Source organism: Eurosta solidaginis, chromosome 3 (assembly GCF_040869045.1).
Source record: "Eurosta solidaginis isolate ZX-2024a chromosome 3, ASM4086904v1, whole genome shotgun sequence".
NCBI classification, from domain to species: domain Eukaryota; kingdom Metazoa; phylum Arthropoda; class Insecta; order Diptera; family Tephritidae; genus Eurosta; species Eurosta solidaginis.
Genome location: NC_090321.1, coordinates 104,853,573 through 104,880,495, shown reverse-complemented (window position 1 = coordinate 104,880,495; position 26,923 = coordinate 104,853,573). Strand labels below are relative to the sequence as shown.

General features: G+C 36.8%; 1 protein-coding gene across 1 annotated transcript in view; it reads left to right on the top strand.

Annotated features, from left to right (window-relative positions):
* The window catches only part of Rif1 (Rap1 interacting factor 1), a 153,426-nt gene extending 126,752 nt beyond the window's left edge, over positions 1-26,674 (top strand). Inside the window, exons 4-6 of the mRNA XM_067772907.1 lie at positions 24,916-25,091; positions 25,156-25,616; positions 25,734-26,674. Of these exons, the coding sequence (XP_067629008.1) occupies positions 24,916-25,091; positions 25,156-25,616; positions 25,734-26,562 (1,466 nt within the window). The 3' untranslated portion in view covers positions 26,563-26,674. The remainder of the gene's footprint in view (positions 1-24,915; positions 25,092-25,155; positions 25,617-25,733) is intronic.
* Positions 26,675-26,923: the final 249 nt, after the last annotated feature.

The following is a 26,923-nucleotide window of genomic DNA, read 5'->3' as shown; positions in this document are numbered from 1 at the left end:
AAACTACCAACAACGATTAACTTCAAAGAGGACGTTGATAATATTAATTGTGCCTATGCGACGTCAATAACAAAGAATGTCTGGAGGTGACAAGTGCAATATTGTTTTTAATGTTAATAGACGGTATTTTAATGTAGCAAATGTCGGTGTGATTTTTAATTATTGTTCTTATTTGTTTGTTATTAATATGTGTACTTATATTTTTAAAGAAATGTGACAAAAACCACTGGTTTAAACAATGTAAGTGATTTAATATTGAACATTAATACCAATTATTGTATATGTAACATTTATGTTTTTCGTATGTAATAAATAGATTCCCTGAGGAAGACACGAAAATGTGTCGAAACGCGTCGGAAATAAAAAAATAAACTTGTTTTATTTAATTAAATCGGCTTAAAAGCTCCAAATTCATATTAAATAGCTAAGCAAATATTTGGCCCAACTCAATCATATAATAAACTTTTAAATATTCAACATAATTTTTCAACTGCATACCATCATGAAACTGTTGGCACGATCGAACGTAATCATAAAGTTTTTAATGAATACTTACGTGCATATTTACAAGATACTTTTTCTGATTGGGATGTTTATTTAAAATACTTTACTTTCCTACACAATACTACGAGTAGCACAGTTTTCGACAATCAGTTTTCTCCTTACGAGTTAGTCTTTGGGAAAAAGGCAACTTTGCCTAATGAATTGAGTAAAGAAAAAATTGACCCAATTTATAATGTCGAAAACTATGCCAAAGAAGTTAAGTTTAGGATGCAGAAAACGCACAAAATGGCACAAAATCTAATAAATAAAAATAAGTTACAAAGTAAAAATCTGTATGATAAAACGGCACGACCTTTAATTGTAAAAACCGGAGATAAAGTACTTTTACAGAAAGAACCACATCATAAACACGAAAATATTTATCTAGGTCCGTTTATTATAAGTAAAATTAACGAACCTAACGTAACTATTTTCGATGAAGTTAAAAACAAAGAAAAAGAAGTACACAAAAATCGACTTATAAAAGTAGAGTAACATTTTATACCAACGTAGAAAAATCCAAAATTCTCTAATATTTTTATTGCTAACATAAATAGCAAGAATTGTTAAATAGCCAAGAAGGCATAACAACTATTAAAACAAAAAAACAAAAAACAATAAACACTAATGCAATGTAATGTTAACGACAATAAATGTATAGAATAATGTCTATGCATTCCAGTAAATTGATTTATGTACAAAAGAAAAAAAAAACATGCTAAGGCAGAACAAAAATCTATATTTAAAACCATTTTTTAACATGTACTTTATTTTTTCAATATAAATTTAAGAACATGAAAATTCATAAACAAACTGTATTATATATAAAGAAAACAAACATAAAACAAAAAAAAAAAACACAAACAACAATGTAATGTTAGATACTAAAATAAAGTTAACTTTGCCATAAAATTGGTCCGAACTAACGAATTACAAAAAAGGAAGGTGTACCCTAATATTCGTTCGTTCGAAACAATTGATAACATAAAAAGATGAATGTGACAAATGAAATGTGATCGATCCATTTGCCAAATTCATTCTTTTTTTTAAGGAAGGATGATGTAAGGATAAACTAACCTTCACATCCGTTTAAAATAATATAAACTATGTGCATGGAGCTTTAGTTGCATTTGACAGGCGCGGGCAGTTGGCAACGCGAATGTCAAATGCAGCTGCGCCTCACGTCACTGACAGGAAAAATGAATAGACATAATAAACTTTCACTTAAGTCGGACGGACGTGTCCTTGTAAGAAAAAAGTGTTTTCGTTCTAAATTTTATTGGAAGAACAATTTAAAGCGTGGACTACCGCCACGGTAGCGCAGTCTTTATTTAATTAAAACATATTGGCGACGGTGTGGAGGCGGCGCCCTCCGAGACGCCATCAAAAGAGTTGGAAGTAAATTAATTACGTGGCGGCTGGTAACACATGGCGTTCCTCTAGCTAACCTAACAATTGCGGCTATAAGAAATTAAGCAGGTAACGTTGTATGTTATACCGTTATGCGAACAAAGTTAATATACTCTGTGAGCTCTGCTCATGGGATGACGACCATCACCATTTTAAGTCAAATTTTAACAAAAAATTGAATATCTTTACAGTTTATAAGTAAATTATGTCAACATTCATTCATATGATATGGCGCAACAAAATACAAAAATTAAAGAAATTTTCAAAATGGGCGTGGCTCCGTCATTTAATTTGCCTAGAATACTTTTAATGCCATAAGGCGAACAAAAATTTACCAATCCTTGTGAAATTTGGTAGGGGCATAGATTCTATAACGATAACTGTTTTCTGTGAAAATGGGCGAAATCGGTCGAAGCCACGCCCAGTTTTTATACACAGTCGACCGTCTGTCCTTCTAGGCCGTTAATACGATAACTTGAGCAAAAATCGATATATCTTTACTAAACTTAGTTCACGTACTTATCTGAACTCCCTTTATCTTGGTATAAAAAATGGCCGCAATCCGACTATAGCCACGCCCAATTTTTCGATATCGAAAATTACGAAAAATGAAAAAAATGCCATAATTCTATACCAAATATGAAAAAAGTAATGAAACATGGTAATTGGATTGGTTTATTGATGTAAAATATAACTTTAGAAAAAAATTTGTAAAATGGGTGTGACACCTACCATATTAAGTAGAAGAAAATGAAAAAGTTCTGCAGGGCGAAATCGAAAGCCCTTGGAATCATGGCAGGAATACTGTTCGTGGTATTACATATATAAATAAATTAGCGGTACCCGACAGATAATGGTCCGGGTCACCCTGGTCACATTTTTGTCGATATCTCGAAAACGCCTTCACATATACAACTAAGGGTCACTCCCTTTTAAAACCCTCATTAATACCTTTAATTTAATACCCATATCGTACAAACACATTATAGTCACCCCTGGTCCACCTTTATGGCGATATCTCGAAAAGGCGTCCACCTAAAGAACTAAAGCCGGAGTCATTGGTGCCGTATGTCGTATCGCTGTATCCGTATCCCTAACGTAATCAGCTGTTTATCGTTACGACGGTAAACCAAACCCCAATTGGTTGGCTACGATACGGTTACGACCTTAGCGGCACCAATAATCGATTGCATTGATTCTCATAAGGTTGGTCGAATCAGCTGTTAAAAGGTTACCGATACGGTTACCGATAAAGCACCAATGTCTCCAGCTTAAGGCCCACTCCGTTTTAAAATACACATTAACACCTTTCATTTGATACCCATATCGTACAAACACATTCTAGACTCACCCCTGGTCCACCTTATGGCGATATCTCGAAAAGGCGTCCACCTATAGAACTAAGGATCACTCCCTTTTAAAATACTCATTAACATCTTTCTTTTGATACCCATATCGTACAAACGCATTCTAGAGTCACCCCTGGTCCACCTTTATGGCGATATCTCGAAAACGCGTCCACCTATAGAACTAAGGCCCACTCCTTTTAAAATACTCATTAACACTTTTCATTTGATACCCATATCGTAAAAACGCATTCTAGAGTCACCCCTGGTCCACATTTATGGCGATATCTCGAAAAGCAGTCCACCTATAAAACTAAGGATCACCCCCTTTTAAAATACTCATTAACACCTTTCATTTGATACCTATATCGTACAAACAAATTCTAGAGTCACGATGGTCCACATTTATGGCGATATCTCGAAAAGGCGTCCACCTATAGAACTAAGGATCACTCCCTTTTAAAATACTCATTAACACCTTTCTTTTGATACCCATATCGTACAAACACATTCTAGAGTCATCCCTGGTCCACCTTTATGGCGACATCCCGAAATGGCATCCACCTATAGAACTATGGCCCAATCCATTTTAAAATACTCTTTAATACCTTCCATTTGACACCCATGTCATACAAACACATTCCAGGTTTACCCTAGGTTCATTTTCCTACATGGTGATTTCCCTTATTTTGTCTCCAAAGCTCTCAGCTGAGTAAATAATGTTCCCCCGAACTTAGCCTTCCTTACTTGTGTTAAATAACCCCCGACTTGCCCAAGGTTTGAGAATTAAAGTGGTTTGATTAAGAAATAAAATAATAAAAAAAAAATTTAGTTAAACGGTTTTATTGAAAACAATACTTACATTAAGTAGTAATAATACTAAAAGATAGAAAATAATTAGGTAGGTCCTAGGTACTAGTCATCACACTCCTCATCAATCTAGGGCGTTGGTCAGACAATTAAATAAAAGCGTTGGACGCATTAAATTTCTATTGATAGTCATAAGTAAGACCAACTGAACTTTAATCAGGTTATGCTACGCCTCACATTTTCAGCCCCAATTGCGTTGCTTTCAGCAAGAATAGCTCCTCGATTTTCGTAGCGAAGGGATTCATTTAGGACATTGAATTTTTTTCCTTCTGGCTGATAATAGAGTATTGTTAACTTGCCTATTTACATTAGGATTTCTTAGCTGAACACCAGTCAGGCAATGATCGGAAATTCCAAAATCAAGATTTACTTTTGCGTAACTTGTACACCATTGTCACAATAAAATATACAACAACCTACCTGTTAAGATACAGCTCATTGGAACGCTACCTACCAGCGTTTGTGAGGGAAGTGAAGAAGTGGCTTTTTGGTTTCAGTCATGAGGGGATAGAAATTCTGTTGCGTGGTATCTCATAATTTATTGCTGTTTATTAAGATCTGATGTATTTTATAGTAAAAAATAACTTTGTTTCTCTAATTATTCTTTGCATTTATATTAGCTATATCATTGAATTCTTTACTCATGTTTATCATATAAATTGTATCTTATTATTATAATGCGCCCCACAAGCATTTTAATTAATCGAATACCGAATGAAGGAAATTACATTTCCGCTGTTCATAAAATGAACATTTAGTATCTATCTATTTTCTTATTTAATTATTCATTTACATTGTAATACTGCAAAATTATTAATGTTTATAAGAAAACAAAGAAAAGAAACAAACATCGCGAAGATGTATCGACAGGTCTACGTCGCTAAAGAGGACATCGACTACCAGTGCACTGTATGGCGCCAACATTCGTCCGAACCTTTGCGTGGTTACGCTTTGTAAGGGTTACCTATGGGATCTGGTTCTATAAAATCGCTAACAATACTTCAAAGTGATACTTCACACGTTCTCTCTCAAAGTGGGTTAGAGCTCCGAAAGTGGTCGACAAATTGCGAACCATTAAGGAAACAAATACCGCATGCGTCTACTCAGGTGTCTCACCCTGGCTGATGGGAACGACATCCGAACCTTGGGTTTTATGTGGCATACAGACCACAATTCACTTTAGAGCAAGTTTCTCTCCGATAAGAGCAAGATATTCGACGGTTGATATGATATCGCAATGCACACTTGGCTCAAAAACATGGTTGCAGAAAATCTAGCGCTCTAATGTTGGTTGGGATGAGTTAGTGCCACCATACATAGATTCAGACTGGTAATCGTACAGAAGGGAGCTGCCAACGCTTTCATCACTTAAGCTCAGACTGTGGCTAGGTAGTAGTCAACCTACTAGATGTGGAGTTTCATATATTCACCGACGCTTCGCAAGGATCTGCTAAGATTTCATTCATACAACAAGATCAAGCGAGTTACCGCATACCTACTTCGGTTAATTAATAATCCTCGCATATCCATGCTACATTCTACTGCATACGCACGAATATCTGGTTCGCTAATCTGTTCTGAAATTATCAAAGCTAACGTTTTCGCACAAGACATTTCTGATTGCAGGTCAAGAAAACCAATACTCAACCGTTTTTGGACGGTACAGGCATTCTACGAGTTGGAGAATGAAGCAAAAACGCGTCATATTCGAACGATATGAAACATCCAATCATACTACCGAAAAACTTATAGCCTCATGGTAGAGGTGCGAAATTAACGAAAGCGTTATATGCAGAGCATGGGTGATATGCACTTAGAACTGGCCGGAGATCTCACTTCAGCAAGTTTTATCGCTGCCCTCAAACGCTTTACCAATTGAGGATGGCATTGTCAAGATGTTTATTCGGACAACGGCACCAAATTTGTCGGCGCTGACAAGGAGCTTCGGTCTACTTTCCAACGCTGCGTCGATGACGACAAGATAGCATCCTACTTCGCTCATTCCCAAATAACTTGGCACTTTAATCCTCCAAGCGCTCCTCACATGGACGACTATTGGGAGGCCGGCATAAAGCGCATAAAATATCACCTTAAGCGTTAATTTCCCCACTTCTAACTTACGAGTTTGCAACAATTCTAACAGAGGTGTAAATTCTTGTCCCCTCTGTTGGATACTATCTGACATATAAGGTTTCGGAGTGCCAACGCCGGATTATTTTATGGTCGGAGAACCACTAAGAGGCCTACTGGAACCTAACTTAGAATCCTTCAAAGGCGACTTTCATTAACGGTGGCAAGCATAAGGCAACTTTCTTCGAAGCAAAGGCGAGGTTAATATCTCGAACCTTCAGCGGCGATCAAAATGGTTTCGCCCAACTCAAAATCTACAACGAGATTATGTGGTGGTTATACGTGATAACAGCGCTCCATCTAATAAACGGAAGCTTTCTTGGGTTCTCGATAGCTATCCCGGCAAAGATGATCGCGTACGAGTGGTCAACCTAAGGCAGTGGCGTAGTGAGGTTTTCTTGCGCCCGGGAAAACTATTTTCTGGCACCCTCATGCTGAAATATAGGAAACCTTGCCCTCGTTGCTGAAGGAGAACAACGGAGGGAGCTTCATTCCCCGGCGGGTTGAAAGGCTTAGAGGCGGAAATTAGTTTTGTCCGGCAGCTTCGTGGCTCTGCGAATCTCATACTGCGAAACCATATCAAATTTTCGATCTATTTTATTTTTATTTATCGGGCATTTGTAAAAGTCAAATATGCAAAAATTTTTGTTTGTTGAAAATTTTTCCAAAAATCAGTTATAATAAAAATACAAATTATCCAGAAAGTTCTGCTTTGCGGACCATTTGGCGCCCCCCTGTGTGTAGCGCCGGTGCAAGATGTCCCCTCGATCTTTTTGAAATTTATTATACTTCTGACACTTTTCTATATTTTTTTCTGCTCTAGACCGTATTTCTTCTAAATCTCTCTTCCTCGTTTATATAAAAATCTTCGAGTTTTTTTTTATAAAATCTATTACTGCTCCTTTTTGTGGTATACCAAATACTAGAATACTAGGTTTTGTTCCTATGCTTCGATGAAAAGTGTTATTCAAAACAAATTCAATGTTCGGCAGGACTTTATCCAAACTATATGCACTTGCAGTACGATTTACTCGCTCTACTTGTCCATTAGCTTGTGGTGATCCCGTAGCTATTTTAATATGTTATATATTATTTGTGTCCATAAATAATTTAAACTCTTTTATTGGCACTTCTCCATCCGATATTAAAGATTTCGGTCTACTATATGCATTGAAATATGACATTAGACAACTTATAACTTCACTAGCCCCAGTAGTTCGTACTCCAAAGAGCTTTGAAAATTTTGAGAAACTATCGACCACTAGAAATATGTATTTTTTTTACAATTCTTTAACAGTATTGGACCAAAGTGATATATGTGTATCATTTCAAAAGGTAAATTCCCTTTCGGGATATTGTGTAAGAGTCCCTCACAAGAACCATTTTTTTGAGAGCATGTAATAGACTTAAACAATTTCGAATATGTGGGAATTTTCTACTTCAATTTAGGAAACCAATGGGTTTTAGATATTGCATGAAAAACTTTATCACATCGTAAATGTCCCATTTCATCATGATAAAGTCGTAGAATTTTTCCTTCCATTTCTTGTAGTACATAAAATAAAATTTCCTTACCCACTTTGCGATAAATAAGGCCATTTCTCATTTCAAAAATCTTACTTTCCTTCGTCTCTAACTCTTTCATAATTTGTAAAATTATCTTGTCGCTATTCTGACAAATTGATAAATTCTGCTCAAAGGTATTTTCTTCTAAAACTAAGACATTAGAAATCCTACTCAACGCATCCACATGTTGCATCTTTGTACCACTACGGTGCTCTATTTTGTAGTCAAAATTTTCTAGCTCCAGAGCTCATCGCGCAATCCTAGGATATACTACCTGTTTGTTTAAAGTTAACGTTAATGAATTGCAATCAGTAACAATGCAAAATTGTAACCCTTGTATTCTAAACCTCCTTAATGCGTAAATTATCGCCAAAGTTTCTAATTCGAAACTGTCATACTTGGTTTCTGCATTAGTAGTACGTTTTGGAAAGTAAAAAATTGGGTGGAATTCCCCATCCCATTTCTTTTGCAAAAGAATAACGCCATCTAATTCAATCTAATTCATTCTCGTCCTTTGGATCATATATACATAATGTAGGTGCTTCCATCAACTTGATCTTTAATTTTTCGAAACATTCCAATTCTTTCTCACGAAACTTAAAACTAACGTCTTTTCGTATTAAATTATACAATGGACCATTTTCAAATGAAAACCCTTTAATAAACGTCCTAAAATATGAACAGAGTCCTAAAAAGCTATGCACATACTTACTATTCCTTGAAATAAAGAAATTCTTAACTGCATCTACGTTATTTTTATCGGCCCTAATACCATCTTTTGTAATCCAATAACCTAAATATCTCAATTCCGATTTCTTCATAAACTTACACTTATCAATTCTTAGTTCCAATTTGTTTCTCACCAACCTATCGAAAACTTCCTTCATAATCTCTAAATGATCATTTTCAGTACTCGTTGCAACCATTATATCGTCCAAATAAATGGCAACTTTTCCCGCGCGTATGAGGTCATCAAATACATAATTTACAAAACGCTAAAAAGTGGAAAGGCATTCTTAAGCCCAAATGGCATCCTACAAAATTCGTATTGGCCCAAAGGAGATACAAACGATGTGTATTTTATAGAATCTTCTTTCATTCGCACTCTTTAAATCTAATAGGGAAAGTATTGTTTTATTAACTAATCTATCTAAAAGATCGTCAGTTAATGGTATCGGATATATCTTTCAATGTATTTTTGTTTAAATTTCTATAATCTACACAGAGCCGTATATTACCATTTTTTTCGCACTAATACAATTGGTGAACAGTATTCCGATCTACTAGGCCTAATCACATTTTTCTGCAATAAGTCATCTAATATTTCTTGAAGTTTTTCCTTTTCATTATAAGCTAGTCTTCGTGGAGGGATATGGAAAGGCCCTCATTATTAAACAAAATTTCATTTCACATGCAGTTTCCGGTTCATCAGGGCGTTCACAGCACAGAGAGCATTCTTCAAATAATTTATCAAGTTTCCTTTTCATATTGTTACGAATATTAGCAAAACTAAGGAGTGCTGCTATCTCTAAGCCGATGCTAAACAGTGATATCATGCACATCCATAGATCAATCATTATGTATCTACATAAACTAAACAATAATTGCATCTACACATATGTACCATGTACGTATACGAGCAGCGGAGAATCAATGCACAAACACATGCATATATCTTATGTGAATTACTCACAAGAGAGGGCAATAATTTGTGCAAGTATTACTCAAATGAGAAGTTATAAACGTAGTTGTGGCTGGCGATTTTGTAGCTGAAACTAACTAGTAAGTTGTGGAATGGAAAAGCCTGGAAGTATGCAATGAGAAATCAAAAAGTATAAAAGGCGCGACAGTAGAAGCGAAGAGTGAGTTTCATTTGAGCTATCAATCAGTTTGGTTGGCAAACTATTCGTTGCAAAGTATAAGTGTTATTGTGAAGTACTTTAATAAAGGCCATTTTTCCATTATTCAATATTGGAGTTATTCAACAATTTAGCGATACGAACGTTAGCAGAAGATTGCAAATAAGGGTAAATTCGTAACAGTTGGTGTCAGAAGAGGAATTGTTGAATAAATTCCAGAGGACAACAGGGACATGGCAAAGTTAAGTGAATTGAAGATCCCGCAACTGAAGAAGGAGTTGGAGAACCGTGGATTGAATACAACCGGCATTAAACTCGAACTTCAGGCGTGACTACGATAGGCAATGGAATTAGAAGGAATTGACGTGGAAGAGCATGTCTTTCATCTTGATGGCGATGAGAACAAAATTGGAGGAGAAAAATGAAACACCGCAGACAATGGCGAACACAGACTTGAGCATGATATTGGCTGCAATATCGGAACAAATGTCCGAAATGTTATCACAAATATCCACCAACATGTCATCTCAACTGGAATCGCAAAAGACAGATATAACATCTAAGATGGAAACACAGTTAGAAGAACAGAAGACATATATGTGGTGATGGACATATGAATGTATCACTATTTGATCAATTTATTGATAGAATGTTTTAGTGTATTGAAATTTTAATGACTTATCTTGTTTGGTTGATTTTCCGACAGGGTGGATAAATGATGTATATTGGAACGATTTTCCGTCATCCCTTGTCAAATTTGGTTTTGAGACAAACCGGTTTTGGCGTTGTGCCATCATCAGTGTCGATTTTCGTTCTGATCTGTTGTCGTTTGTCCTGTATTTATAGTTCGTAGGTATATGAGCAGGTGTTGTCAAATTGATGCTTGTGTATATTTAGTTATGTGTATGTGCTGTGTGTTCATTCAGAACCGAGGGTGGTTTACTAATCGATTTGTGTGGCTGACTGGGGTAGGTGGAAATCTGTGATTTTAGTCGTTTGACCTTCTTTGTCGGTTTTTTGTTTTGGTGTGTTAATTGTTTTGTGTTTATTTGTTGTTGTGTGTTTGTCTGTTGTACCTGTGTGATTAAGTTGTGTCACGGAACGCCCTTACATCTAATTAGCCAGCGTTAATGGGTTAATCTTCAATACCGAAATATGCCTGCACATCTCTATTTCATTTCATTTGTACATACATATACATACATGCAGTCGAAAGCAGTTATGTATATGCACCTTTCATGTTATTTTTTGTATACTCTGTTGTTTGTTGTTGTCTAAAATTGTATTGAATTTTTAAACCGTAATGCGTCATTCTCCCTTGTTGCTTATGTGCATAATCGGGTGAGCTTTTTCGGCAAACCGCTGCGCATTAGAATGATAGGTTTCTATCATTTTTGGCAGCATACAAATTTTTGTTAGCTGTCGTCAACCAAGGGAGAAGGATCACACTGCGGTAAGTACTTGCTTTCGTTATATTGTTCATTTTATAATTTATGTCGTTTTATAGAAATAAACCATTCCATTCCATCCATCCATTCAATTCAATTCCAATAAATGTACTTTGCCACATTAGCCTGTTTTTATTATTGGTTAAATTCGCAAGCGAGGACGACGGCTAACAAGTTGTTTCCTGTAAACAAGTTTTAAAGGCTCGAATATTGTGTCAGAAATTGTGTTTATCTGTTCGTTTATTATTCTACCGTCGAATGTTTTCTGTTTGTAGATTTCTATGTTTTCGAGTACGTCGAGACGTCGGCTCTTTTCTTGTATGTGAAGAACCCTGACTGTTTTATTGATGTTTGCTGGGGAACATTCATTCTCGACCATGTGATTCGCGAAGTTAGACTCGGGTATAATGTTTGGATTCCGTATTTTTTTGTTGTAATCTCTAATATGTTCTCTGAACCTCGTTCTTATTTGCCGTCCTGTTTGTCATATGTAACTATGCTGGCATCCGCAGGTAAGCTTGTATACGCCGTGGCTGCTAAAATTTTAATGTTAATTTAATGATTTCAAATGAATTTAAATATTTAAAAGAAAGTACAAAGTTAATATAATGAATTTGATTTACAATTTTACAGCTCGCGTCGTTTTCGTCTTTTTCATTTGCCGGTCAAAATACAACTCCTCTCGCTTTTGTTCATCTCTCTTCGCTGTTGCCACGTTTGGTGTTGACTAACAGAGATGCCAGATCCCTTCCCACATATATGGCATCCAAGATGGAATTACAGGAGACACGTATTGCAGAAATGTCATCTGAAATATCAGCGAAGATTGAAGCACAAGAGGCACGAATATCCGAAATGTCGGCGCAAATTTCAGCACAGATATCATCGCAGATCTCTGCTCAACTGGAAGAGCAAGAAGTACGTATTTCCTCGAAATTGGAGGCGCAAGATACAACAATTTTACAGTTTGAAGAAAAAAACGAGGCCGAGGTGGATGCTTTGAGAGGACGTATCGAGCAGTTGTAACTAAATCGCCCAGCAGTTTCAACGAGTAATCCAAAGGTAAAAACACCATCCTTTGACGGTTCTGTTCCTTTCCATGTCTTTAAGCTACAATTTGAGAAGACCGCAACAGCGAACAACTGGAATGCTGAAGATAAAGTTGCAGCTCTGTTCGTGGCATTGAAAGGGCCAGCAGCCGAAATCCTACAGACGATTCCCGAAGGAGAGCGGAACAACTATGAAGCATTGATGGCCGCTGTCGAGAGACGTTATGGAAGCGAGCATAGAAAACAGATATTCCAAATTGAGTTGCAAAAGCGCCACCAAAGAGCGAATGAGACTTTGCAGCAGGAGTTTGCCTCGGATGTTGAAAGTTTGGCACATTTGGCAAATGCTGACGCACCCGTGGAGTACACCGAGAGGGCAAAGATTCAGAGCTTCATAAACGGCATACGGGACGTCGAAACAAAGCGAGCTACATACGCAAGCCCAAAGCAAACATTTGCTGAAACTGTATCTTATGCACTGACTCAGGAAACAGCGTCACTTTTGATTAAGCCAGTTTCCAAAGCACGCCGTGTGGAAGTAGAAAGGCCAGAGTGGGTAGACGCAATATTGGAGGCGCTGAAAGGCTCGCAAAAGCGGAGTGAAAGAGTTATCAAATGCTTCAAATGCGGGAAGCCCGGTCACATTGCACGTCATTGCGATCTTGGTCCTAATAGTTCCAACAATGTGGGTGGCCGTAAACGCAAAGCTGGAGGAAATGAGCAAGAGCGTGTCGGATGTAAAGAACGAAAACTTGCCCCGGCTATTGAATGTCCTGTGATATCTGTGTCGCAAATTGGAAGGAAATCAAGCAGTCTTACCGTCAGAGGGAATGTGGATGGCAAGGAGCGTGTACTGACTGTAGATACGGGCGCATCTCATACCTTGGTCCGATCTGACTTGGTCAACAGGAGAGTAAAACCGTTACCTGGAGCAAGGTTGCGTAGGGTCACTGGCGAGTATAACCAAGTCCAGTGAGAAGTCATATGTGAAGTCTTGATTGGATTGGGAGTGGACTTCTTGGTTGACCATGACATCAAGATCGATATGCAGAGAAGGGCGATGCGTTATGAGAACCAGGATATACCACTTAACTTCAAGACCCCAGCGGGTTAGAATATACCCGCAGTAGGTATGCCTGTCGTAAGAGGCGACTAAAATACCAGATTCAAGGGGCTGTGTAGCGCAACCTTTCAGGTTGCCAGCGCAATATATAGCTTCTCCAAACCCAATTGTCAACCTCACCTATCCGCGGCGAATCCTGTTTCACTAACAGACGAGGCTCTGGCGACCCCAAGCTCCTCATGGAACATGGGGGTAGGGAGGGAGGAAATGGCCTGAAGGTTTAACGTGGCCACATAAATCGTTCCCGAGATGGTCGGGCTAGCACCTTAATGGTGCTATGGTACCGGAGCGTACCGGATTTGTATCCGGCAAAGGACCATCACATAGATAACACTCCCCAAAGCCTTCGGGGAGCAACCTTATCGCTACAACAACAACAACAACAACTTAACTTCAAGTTGGAGAAAGGGTTCAGTAGTAATCGAGTAATGGTGGAGAAGACTCGACAAAGGCCACGAAAGTCAAAAGAAAAGGTTGATGGATCGAATGGGCCAAATAAAGCGAAATTAAAAGTACCTGCGAGAAAAAGACCGGCATCGACAAACCCTAATGGACGCACTAAAACGACTGAAAGAATTCTTCAGAAAGAATGCAAGGGTGGTTTCAAGCCAGCGCGCACTACTGTTGTGAAATGTCCAGACGATAATGATGATGCAAAGTCAATCCGTGCAAGCTCTGCGAAGAAGTTCATTGTCCAAAAAACAGAGTGCGAGGGAACGATCAAGAATAATGAGTAGTAAGATGAAACGCAGGTACAATGAGAACAAAAATTCGGAAGGTTTCTTGGAGGGAGTTTGGTACTGTTATACAACCCTCACCGGCGGAAAGGTGTTCCATCCAAGATTCGGTGCAGTTGGGAAGGCCCGTACAAAGTTGTGAAGAAGATCAGTGATACCATCTACCGCATACGAACCACGGAGTAGAAGAGTGGTACATCTGGAGATGCTAGCGGAGTTTAGATCGGGAGATTTGTCTGATCGGGACGATCAGACTTAGGTGGAGGACAGTGTTACGAATATTAGCAAAATAAGGGGTGCTGCTATCTCTAAGCCGATGCTAAACAGTGATATCATGCACATCCATAGATCAATCATTATGTATCTACATAAACGAAACAATAATTGCGTCTACACATATGTACAATGTACGTATACGAGCAGCGGAGAATCAATGCACAAACACATGCATATATCTTATCTGAATTGCTCACAAGAGAGGGCAATAATTTGTGCAAGTATTACTCAAATGAGAAGTTATAAACGTAGTTGTGGCTGGCGATTTTGTAGCTGAAACTAACTAGTAAGTTCTGGATTGGAAAAGCCTGGAAGTATACAATGAGAAATCAAAAAGTATAAAAGGCGCGACAGTAGAGGCCAAGAGTGAGTTTCATTTGAGCTATCAATCAGTTTGGTTATTAAGCAAGCTATTCGTTGCAAAGTATAAGTGTTATTGTGAAGTACTTTAATAAAGGCCATTTTTCCATTATTCAATATTGGAGTTATTTATTCAACAATTTAGCGATACGAACGTTAGCAGAAGATTGCAAATAAGGGTAAATTCGTTACAATATCATAACTTGTCTCATCATTATCAATACATATATCTTTTTTCCTCTACACATATTTTCATTAATCTATAACACTCTTTTTCATAATTTAATTCTTCTTTTGTACATAGTATATTTGGATAAATTTTTAATTTGCATTTAGTAATTTTCAAGTAATCTCTTCCCAAAGTTACCGGATATGTCATTGCGTCATCCGAAACGACATCCAAAAAAAATCTAAATCTTTTCATTATACGAAATGATACATTTTAGTTTTCCAACTATTTCAAGTTGACTTTTATTTATTCCAAAAAATTTCGCTTCAGAATTACAATTTTTTAAAAGAAGAACATAATGCTGATGGGACTACCGGTGTCAATTAAGGTACCTAATGTTGAACAAAAATTATATCCATCCCTAATAAAACTATTATAATTCATATACCTTACATAATCATCGGGATCTTTATTATCTTGATTGTCAACATGATGGATCTTCTTTTTAGGACATTCAACTGCATAATGTCCCATTGTGCACACAGATGACGTGCTCCTTTTTCGCGTTTTGGCTTGCGGCATTCGGCTGCCAAATGTCTCAGAGAATTACAGTTGAAACATCTACTCAGCTTTGATTGTTGACTTATCACCTTATTTAAATTATCACCTACTCGTTTTTTATTAGGTAGTTTAACTCCTTGAAAAGCTTCAAGTAGATAAACTTTGCTTATTTTTAAAACGTTGCATTTTTGCTTGCGATCGTAAAAAATAATGAGGAATTCCCTCTACAATGTGTTCTATTAAATCAGCATCATTAATTGAAAATTTGTTAGATAAAATAAACTTTTCGTTGAAATATTGCTGAAATGACTCATTAATCTGCCATTTCCTTGTTTCAAACTCTTTCATGAAAACTAACCGGCTTGAGCGATCTTCAAATAATAACTGCATTTCCATTAGTAAGTTTGCAACACTCATTGAAATTATATGAGATCGCGAATAAAACCTTTTTAAAGCTCGACCTTTCAACTTAATGGAAATGAGCGTTTTCATATTATTTTCGTTCAAATTGTACGCTCTCTGAATACTTATTAACTGAGCTTCCCATTGCTCAATCACCGTTTCCGGAAAAATCAGGGATTATTTCTTTTGCTAACATAAAATTGCTCGTACTGGCAAAACCTTCTCCTAAACTTGCTTCTATTCCACAATCATTTTGACGTTTTGTTCCCAATTAGCCTTTCTCAATATTTCGTTTTCTCTTTTAAGCAACTCCTTTACCTGTTTCTAACTCATTTTCGCGTTTCATCAGTTCTATTTCTCTTTTAAATAACTCCCACTCATTTTTCTTACTACGTAATCCATTTTTTTCCGTATTTTCTCTTTCTTGATTACCACCACGTCCCGCATCACATTCATCAGCACATACGTAACGCTCATCATCGTCACACACTACGGTATGATTGTTAGCACTTGCATCGCCTGTATTAAGACTATCGACATCGTATGCGTGACAATTTGCTCTATTGATTTCAACGTTTTCTACAGGCAGAAATTCACCTAAACTTGGCAAACTAGCCAAACGAATCATCAATTCATTTTTTGTTCCACTAGTCTCCTCTCCAAATTTGCGCAGCATTGTCAACGGCGCGACTGTATAAGATTTTAAATTATTTAAAGTATTATAGTTAGGCGTATCCATCACTTCTGAAAATTGTAGTAAATGTTTCGCTTACTCTTGTTTTATCTAATATTTTTGATTGAATGAATGTTTTACAATAGATCTCTAAGTTTCTAAAAATTTACATTAACTTGTTTTGTTTCATAAGATATTTCTATAAACACCAGGGAGACGCAAGTTATGTTTATCTGTACTATTTCTTGATAAAAATCGGGCAGGGTACTTACATTCCAATCGTTTAATTAATAAATTATACGGACACGAATTTGGTTATACCTTTATGACACTGCTTTATTTTTGCTTGGTGTCCAATCTTGAAAAACTGACGAAACTTTATCGGGAAATTAAATTACAAAAACAATTTACCTATATCCGAAGACGAGGCCAATATTACACACAAAACAAGCGAGACATGTTTTTGTTGATTTTGAAAACTTTATTTTCCGTCTGATTTTTTCACAATAAAATAAATGAAAATAAAGCAGAAAAATTATTGATTTCTTGCTTGCTTAAATTATTTTACAAGCACATTGATTTTCGGGTTGTACTTCTGCACACATTTTTCCAAATAAAAACAAAATTTTAATTTGTCAAAAAAAAAATATAGAAAAAACAGCCGAATGTCAAAAAGACCTAACGAAATACAAACTTGCTTTTGTTTTTAACAAACTAGATTGTATTTTTTTTTGTTTTTTTTTTTTTTGAATATAGTTTACCCCATGGTATAAAAAAGAAGGTAGTTCCACTCAGAATTTTTTTACTTATGTGGGGATTTTTGAAGTTTCATAATGTTTGTTGCCTTGCTAGAAGCGTTGCCATACCGTTACTGTTTAAGGCGAAATTGTGGTGTTTCGGGATGGAAATTTCCTTCAGGATGAAAACGCAATAGTCATCTGAGACAATAATAATATGCTTTAGCACGATTTATGTGCATACATATCTATTGAGAATCACTAAAACAGGCAATAACACGATTTATGTGCTTACATATCTATTGAGAATTACTAAAACATGCAATTTGGTTGCAAAATAGTGGATAATGACTCATACATTAGTTATTGACTCATATCTTTATGACAGCTTGACTCCTAGGCAGAAAAAAAAAACTACACGAAAAATTCTGTTGTTCTAGCATGGCCCTATTATCATGCCTCTGTAGTGGATATTTCTCAGGGCATGTACCTCCAACTGTACCTCCAAAGTCTGCAGTGAGTGGTAGGTGTTTAATTTGTTACGTTTGTGGAACGCCACATCCATGTTAATCTAAAAGGGCACAAAGGGCTTGCCTCAAGGTGACCCCTGGTACAACGGGCAAAAGAACTCTTATAACTAGTGGCTAACCTGCAGAGCTACAGGGCAATGTTCTCTCTAAAAATGGTTTAGCAATTCCCTCCTCAAGCGCTACGCTTGAATTATAAAATAAATAAAAAATGTGGATTTGTAGCCAATTTATCATCATTCAATTTCATAAAAATTGCGTTTAAGTATGCTAAACTCTTTGGAAATTGCGGGTTCGGTTTATAAGGACCTCCTTTGGGCAATCAATTGACAAACGTGTATGTTTTGTCAACATGTTCTGAGCAAACGTACGGACATTTAAGAAAGCTATATTCCATTGCTTTTGTATACTTCGATCAATGTTTCTTCCACCAAAGCAGTTTTCGGGAGCTCGAAAAACTTATTAAAAACATTCTTTTCTAAGCTGATATTTAGTATCAAAATATTTCCAACGCATTTGGCTCATAACTATATATGAAAGTCGTATCCGTTAATATGAAATCCATCACAATTCGTAACATTTTTAAATCTGGTAGCTTGTTTTTGGTAAATTGTCATTGTCATGTCATGTCCCCGCAAAGTCAAGTTTAAACCATGATACAAAAAATGGAAGTAGTTCCATTTAGTGCGACGTTACCCACTTGACTTTTGCCAATGACAATTTCACCATAAACAAGCTACCAGGTTAAAAAATGTTAAGAATTTTTCTAATTTTGATGGATTTCATATTAACGGATACGACTAAATTGCTTTCATAGTTATTTTAAATAAAAAAGAGAAAAAAATTAGCCGCATGCGTTGGAATCTAATACGAAATATCAGCCTAGAAAAGAAGGGTTTTAATAAGTTTTTCGATCTCCCGAAAATTACTTTGGTAGAAGAAACTTGGATCGAATTATATAAAGCAAGGGAATATTGCCTTCTTAAGTGTCCGTACGTTTGCTCAGAACATGTTGACCAAACATACACGTTTGTAAATCGATTGCCCAAAGGAGGTTCTTATAAACCGACACCGCAGTTTCTAAAGAGTTTAGCATACTTAACGCAATTTTTATGAAATTGAATGGTCATAAGTTGGCTACAAGTCCACATTTTTTATACTCAGTTGAGCAGAGCTCACAGAGTATATTAACTTTGATTGGATAACGGTTGGTTGTACAGGTATAAAGGAATCGAGATAGATATAGACTTCCATATATCAAAATCATCAGTATCGAAAAAAAATTCGATTGAGCCATGTCCGTCCGTCTGTCCGTCCGTCCGTCTGTCCGTTAACACGATAACTTGAGTAAATTTTGAGATATCTTGATGAAATTTGGTATGTAGGTTCCTGGGCACTCATCTCAGATCGCTATTTAAAATGAACGATATCGGACAATAACCACGCCCACTTTTTCGATATCGAAAATTTCGAAAAATCGAAAAAGTGCGATAATTCATTACCAAATACGGATTAAGCGATGAAACTTGGTAGGTGAGTTGAACTTATGACGCAGAATAGAAAACTAGTAAAATTTTGGACAATGGGCGTGGCACCGCCCACTTTTAAAAGAAGGTAATTTAGAAGTTTTGCAAGCTGTAATTTGGCAGTCGTTGAAGATATGATGAAATTTGCCAGGAACGTTATTCTTATTACTATATGTCTGCTTAATAAAAATTAGCAAAATCGGAGAACGACCACGCCCACTTTTAAAATAAAATTTTTTTAAATTCAAATTTTAAAAGAAAAGTTAATATCTTTACAGTATATAAGTAAATTATGTCAACATTCAACTCCAGTAATGATATGTTGCAACAAAATACAAAAATAAAAGAAAATTTCAAAATGGGCGTGGCTCGGCCCTTTTCCATTTAATTTGTCTAGGATACTTTTAATGCCATAAGTCGAACAAAAATTTACCAATCCTTGTGAAATTTGGTAGAGGCTTAGATTCTAGGACGATAACTGTTTTCTGTGAAAAAGGGCGAAATCGGTTGAAGCCACGCCCAGTTTTAATACACAGTCGGCCGTCTGTCCTTCCGCTCGGCCGCTAACACGATAACTTGAGCAAAAATCGATATATCTTTACTAAACTCAGTTCACGTTCTTATCTGAACTCACTTTGTATTGGTGTAAAAAATGGCCGAAATCCGACTATGACCACGCCCACTTTTTCGATATCGAAAATTACGAAAAATGAAAAAATGCCATAATTATATACCAAATACGAAAAAAGGGATGAAACATGATAATTGGATTGGTTTATTGACGCAAAATATAACTTTAGAAAAAAAACTTGGTAAAATGGGTGTGACACCTACCATATTAATTAGAAGAAAATGAAAAAGTTTTGCAGGGCGAAATCAAAAGCCCTTGGAATCTTGGAAGGAATATTGTTCGTGGTATTACATATATAAATAAATTAGCGGTACCCGACAGATGATGTTCTGTTCTGGATGACCCTGGTCCACATTTTGGTCGATATCTCGAAAACGCCTTCACATATACAACTAAGGGCCACTCCCTTTTAAAACCCTCATTAATACCTTTAATTTGATACCCATATCATACAAACACATTCTAGAGTCACCCCAGGTCCACGTTTATGGCGATATCCCGAAAAGGCGGCCACCCATAGAACTAAGGCCCACTCCCTTTTAAAGCACTTATTAACACCTTTCGTTTGATACCCATATTGTACAAACGCATTCTAGAGTCAACCCTGGTCCACTTTTATAACGATATTCCGAAAAGGCGTCCACCTATAGAACTAAGGCCCACGCCCTTTTAAAATACTCATTAACACTTTTCATTTGATACCCATATCGTACAAACAAATTCTAGAGTCACCCCTGGTCCACGTTTACGGCGATATCCCGAAAAGGCGGCCACCCATAGAACTAAGGCCCACTCCCTTTTAAAGCACTTATTAACACCTTTCGTTTGATACCCATATTGTACAAACGCATTCTAGAGTCAACCCTGGTCCACTTTTATAACGATATTCCGAAAAGGCGTCCACCTATAGAACTAAGGCCCACTCCCTTTTAAAATACTCATTAACACCTTTCATTTGATACCCATATAGTATAAACAAATTCTAGAGTCACCCCTGGTCCACCTTTATGGCGATATTTCGAAAAGGCGTCCACATATAGAACTAAGGCCCACGCCCTCTTAAAATACTCATTAACACCTTTCATTTGATACTCATATCGTACAAACAAATTCTAGAGTCACCCCTGGTCCATCTTTATGGCGATATCCCGAAAAGGCGTCCATCTATAGAACTTAGGCCCACGCCCTTTTAAAATACTCATTAAAACCTTTCATTTGATACCCATATCGTACAAAATAAATTCTAGAGTCACCCCTGGTCCACCTTTATGGCGATATCTCGAAAAGGCGTCCACCTATAGAACTTAGGCCCACTCCCTTTTAAAATTATCATTAACACATTTCATTTGATACTCATATCGTACAAACAAATTCTCGAGTCACCCCTGGTCCACTTTTATGGCGATATCTCGAAAAGGCGTCCACATATAGAACTAAGGCCCACGCCCTCTTAAAATACTTATTAACACCTTTCATTTGATACACATATCGTACAAACAAATTCTAGAGTCACCCCTGGTCCACCTTTATGGCGATATCTCGAAAAGGCGTCCACCTATAGAACTTAGGCCCACTCCCTTTTAAAATTATCATTAACACATTTCATTTGATACCCATATCGTACAAACAAATTCTAGAGTCACCCCTGGTCCACCTTTATGGCGATATCTCGAAAAGGCGTCCACATATAGAACTAAGGCCCACGCGCTCTTAAAATACTCATTAACACCTTTCATTTGATACTCATATCGTACAAACAAATTCTAGAGTCACCCCTGGTCCATCTTTATGGCGATATCTCGAAAAGGCGTCTATCTATAGAACTTAGGCGCACGCCCTTTTAAAATACTCATTAATACCTTTCATTTGATACCCATCTCGTACAAAATAAATTCTAGAGTCACCCCTGGTCCACCTTTATGGCGATATCTCGAAAAGGCGTCCACATATAGAACTAAGGCCCACGCCCTCTTAAAATACTCATTAACACCTTTCATTTGATACTCATATCGTACAAACAAATTCTAGAGTCACCCCTGGTCCATCTTTATGGCGATATCTCGAAAAGGCGTCTATCTATAGAACTTAGGCGCACGCCCTTTTAAAATACTCATTAATACCTTTCATTTGATACCCATATCGTACAAAATAAATTCTAGAGTCACCCCTGGTCCACCTTTATGGTGATATCTCGAAAAGGCGTCCACATATAGAACTAAGGCCCATGCTCTCTTAAAATACTCATTAACACCTTTCATTTGATACTCATATCGTACAAACAAATTCTAGGGTCACCCCTGGTCCACCTTTATGGCGATATCTCGAAAAGGCGTCCACCTATAGAACTTAAGCCCACTCCCTTTTAAAATACTCATTAACACCTTTCATTTGATACCCATATCGTACAAACAAATTCTAGAGTCAGGCCTGGTCCACCTTTATGGCGATATCCCTAAATGGCGTCCATCTATAAAACTATGGCCCACTTCCTCTTAAAATACTCTTTAATACCTTCCATTTGATACACATGTCATACAAACACATTCCACGGTTACCCTAGGTTCTTTTTACAAAATGGTGATTTTCCCTTACTTTGTCTCCACAGCTCTCAACTGAGTATGTAATGTTCGGTTACACCCGAACTTAGCCTTCCTTGTTAATTATTACATAATTCAAGCGTAGCCCTTGAGGAGGAATAACATTGCCCTGCACCTCTGCGGGTTAGCCACTAGTTATGAGAGTTCGCTTGCCCATTGTACCAGGGGTCATCTTGGGGTAAGCCCCGCCTATCCACATTCTGTGCCCTTTTAGCATTGACATGGATGTGGCGTTTCGCACACGTAACAAATGAAACACCATGCCTTGAGAAATATCCACTGTAGAGGCATGATAATAGGGCCATGCTAGAACAAAAGGATTTTTCGTGTATTTTTTTTCCGTCTAGGGGTCAAGCTGCTTTAAAGATATGAGTCATTAACCAATGCATGAGTAATTATACACTATTTTTCAATAAGTTTGCTTGTTTTACTGTATTCTCAATCGATATGTATGCACAATGTGCATTGCACATAAATCATGCTAAAACATATTATAATTGTCTCAGATGACCCTTGCGTTTCCATCCTGAAGGAAATTTCCATCCCGAAAAACCACAATTTCGCCTTAAACAGTAACGGTATGCCAATGTTTCTAGCAAAACAACAAACATTATGTAGCTTCAAAAATCCCCAAATACGTCAAAAGATTTGGGGTGGAACTACTTTCTTTTTATACCTTTCATGAAAATGAAATGGTATATTAACTTCGTCACGAATCTCAAAATTGTAAGCGCTTAAAGGAAAATAGATAGACCCACCATTAAGTATACCGAAATTATCAGGATGAAACGCTGAGTTGATTTAGCCATGTCCGTCTCTCCGTCTGTCTGTTTGTATGCAAATTAGTCCCTCAATTTTTGAGATAGCTTGATAAAATTTTGTGAGCGGGTTTATTTTGGTGTCCGACTAGACATTTGAAGGAAATTTCCATCCCGAAAAACCACAATTTCGCCTTGAACAGTAACGGTATGGCAACGGTTCTAGCAATACAACAAACATTATGAAACTTAAAAAATCCGCAAATACGTCAAAAAAAATTTGAGTGAAACTACCTTCTTTTTATACTATAAAATATTTTAGTTTAAAAATGTAGTAAAATATGTACCGTGTAGCTTTTATTTAAACAATGCAGGTTCGTATATAGGGTTTTTACCTCGTTTCGTCTACTTGGAGACGTTATCGCAGCACAGCGTCTTGGGGTAGTTGCTCCTGGCCATTTTATAGGCGTTGTACCTGCAAAGCGTCTTTGTCGGGAACTTTCTCGCAAACCCTGCTAACCGGGAACCAGGTTTATTGTAGTTATACACACCAACATTCACAGTAATTAAAAAGACTGCCAAATTACAGCTTGCAAAACTTTTAAATTACCTTCTTTTAAAAGGGGCGGTGCCACGCCCATTGTCCAAGATTTTACTGGTTTTCTATTTTGCGTCATAAAGTCAACCCACCTACAGAGTTTCATCGCTTTATCCGTCCTTGGTAATGAATTAATGCAGTTTTTCGGTTTTTTGAAATTATCGATATCGAAAAAGTGGACGTGGTTATAGTCCGATTTCGTTCATTTTAAATAGCGATCTGAGATGAGTGCCCACGTACATACCAAATTTCATCAAGATACCTCAAAATTTACTCAAGTTATCGTGTTTACGGACGGACGGACGGACAATGCTAAATGAATTTCTTTTTTCGCCCAGATCATTTTGATATATAGAAGTATATATCTATCTCGATTAGTTTATGCCGTTACATGGTACCGTTATGCGAACAAAATTAATATACTCTGTGATGTCTGCTCAGCTGAGTATAAAAATCATAGAGATCGGCGGTATATGTAGTACACGAGCGGAACCCGTGCGCATCTTGCGCAACCAATATAAAAGTCTCTTATGAAATATCAACAGAAATTAGCTGTTCTATCATTCAATTAAAACTTACAGCTAGCGTATGGTAGCAACTGTCGGTAATGCTGTGCAAATATTCACAATAGTGCCATAGTACAAATAGATTTCTTTGTGTGCTCACAATCGTTTATTTTTAACAAATTATTTTAATAAAATATAGCTAAATAAAAGCATTACGACCAAAATTGCCCAAAGCTCGCTAATAGCCTGAATCTCCATCTTTACAACCAAAACTTTGTTTATAGAGTTGGATTCCAAATAAGAGCGAAAAAGGAACCCATACATAAAAACAGCAATTAGAAATAATATATATGATATCTCATACAACCGATTGTTCAGAGAAGAAACGTTTCGTAATTTCTGCCCCATTTTCACAGCTGTGAAGAAGTGTAATATCGAAAAAAGTAAAAACTAGCCTAGCATACCTCAAACTATTTTTATAAACTATGAGAATGCTTAAAAATTTCTTTTTAGTGCAGGGATCGCTAAAATATCCGTCTGATGATCTTATGAAGGATCAGCCAAATGAAGTTCGCCATGATATATATTGCATTGAGAGCAAAGCTATAGAGATGCCAAATTCATCATCTGGAGTAGAAACAATCAAGGAAATGTCACCGAAAAAGGTCTCAGGAAGGAACTCGTTATTGGTAAAGCTTACTATGTAACTACCTGACAATTTCTAATTTTCAAGTTTTTTCTTTATTTGTTTAGTTATCACCACCAGATCGCAAGCTAACAAATAATAATAGTAGCCCAAAACTACGACCAAAGCCACCTTCACACCTTACAGGACGTGGTGCACAGTTGATAAATATGATACGTAATAAGAAAATAGAGCCAACATTACCACATACTCCAATGCCGAGGTTATTTGTATCTAGGAATGACAGCATGGATCGCTCAGGATTGGATATGGACTTAGTCGGAATGGACAATGCATCAACTCCACTGCACAGTAAAGATATTTTGACATTCTCTAAGAGACTACCGTCCCCTTCTGCTAGTCCGTCAACAAGCATTTTAAAGCGAAATCTCCGCAGAGATAGTCTTGAAGATATAGCTCTGGACTCACCAGCATGTAAAAAGAAGAGAGTAAGCTTCCATGATCCTCCAGTTTCAGTTACTAAGGAATATATAAAACATAATGATGAAAATAAAACTAAACCAAAACGGTAAGTTTAGTGTTTGCAGCGTTGATTGAGTCGTTTGGGAATATAATAATCAAAACACAAAATATGTTGTTTTTGTAAAAATTGTAATAAAAAAATTTTGATTATTTTATCCCTTAGGTGTCTAATTATGGATAAAGTTCAAACAAGTGCAGAAAAGACTCCTGATAATAAATACGCATTAAAGCGGCGAAGTAAACTTGATAGTATTATCGAGATTGAGAAGTTTTCTTCTCAAAATTCTACAAAAGCACCTGATCAGGATACGAATTCGAATGTACATTTAGATGTATTGGATGACGACAATGCTGATTGTTTAGATTGTGTTAATGAAGTGAACAGAATAACAGAAAAAAATGTTGCAGCAGAAGCTTTTGTCGATAACTATACCCAAACAGAAGGTGAAAACAATACTCCTTTAAAAAGTTCAGAGAACGTATTTCAAACGGAAATACAAAAGTATAGTTTGGAGCAACTTTTCGAAAAATATTTGGAATTCGGCAAGGATTCAAAGATAAAGTGTTATAATACAATGGCAAAATTGATTTCAAACGGAATGAGTGGAGATTGTAAAGTAAAAGAAAATGTTCTCGAAGCACTTTCCGAAAATCATTCGAAGGATTTCTTGGATCATGCAATAAGAGAGAATCTTGCATCTGTGGTGTGTGATCGGTTGAATTTACCATCAGTAATTGAATATGTATGTGAAAAATCAAAAATTAACACCGCTTGTAGAGCAAATTTGTTTTTGCAAATGCCAGATGTTATGAAATATTGTAAACAAGACGGTGAGCGCTTAAGACTCTTACACACCTTATTAAATAATACAAGCTTCAAGGACAATGACATTTTGGATTTAGTTAATACCTTGATGCGCTCACGCTCAATGGATAAAACAAGTTCAGCTACTGTTTCAGAAGCGGCGATAGATTCTTCATCTAATCTATAATATTTACTTTTAGATAAATGTATTATTCAAATTTATTTGGATCCGAGCATTTTCATAAATGTCATTCGTATAAGAAAAATAAAAGTTCTTACTTTGACCAACAAACTCTGTATAGCAATGGTTTAGGAAATCGATTCAGGTATGAGCAATCTTTTGTCAGATATGAATCGGGCTCTCGCACCTTCTGGTGTTAACCTGACTGGAGCAGGAACACTTTGAAGCATTGGGTTGAATATCTGCTTATGACTTTTCCAAAAAATCTTCTGCAATCCACAATGCCTCCAAACGTTTAAGAATGCAGGTAATTTGTAATGAGAGGTGAATTACATCACATCTGTTGATCAGCCAACGAGTTACACGA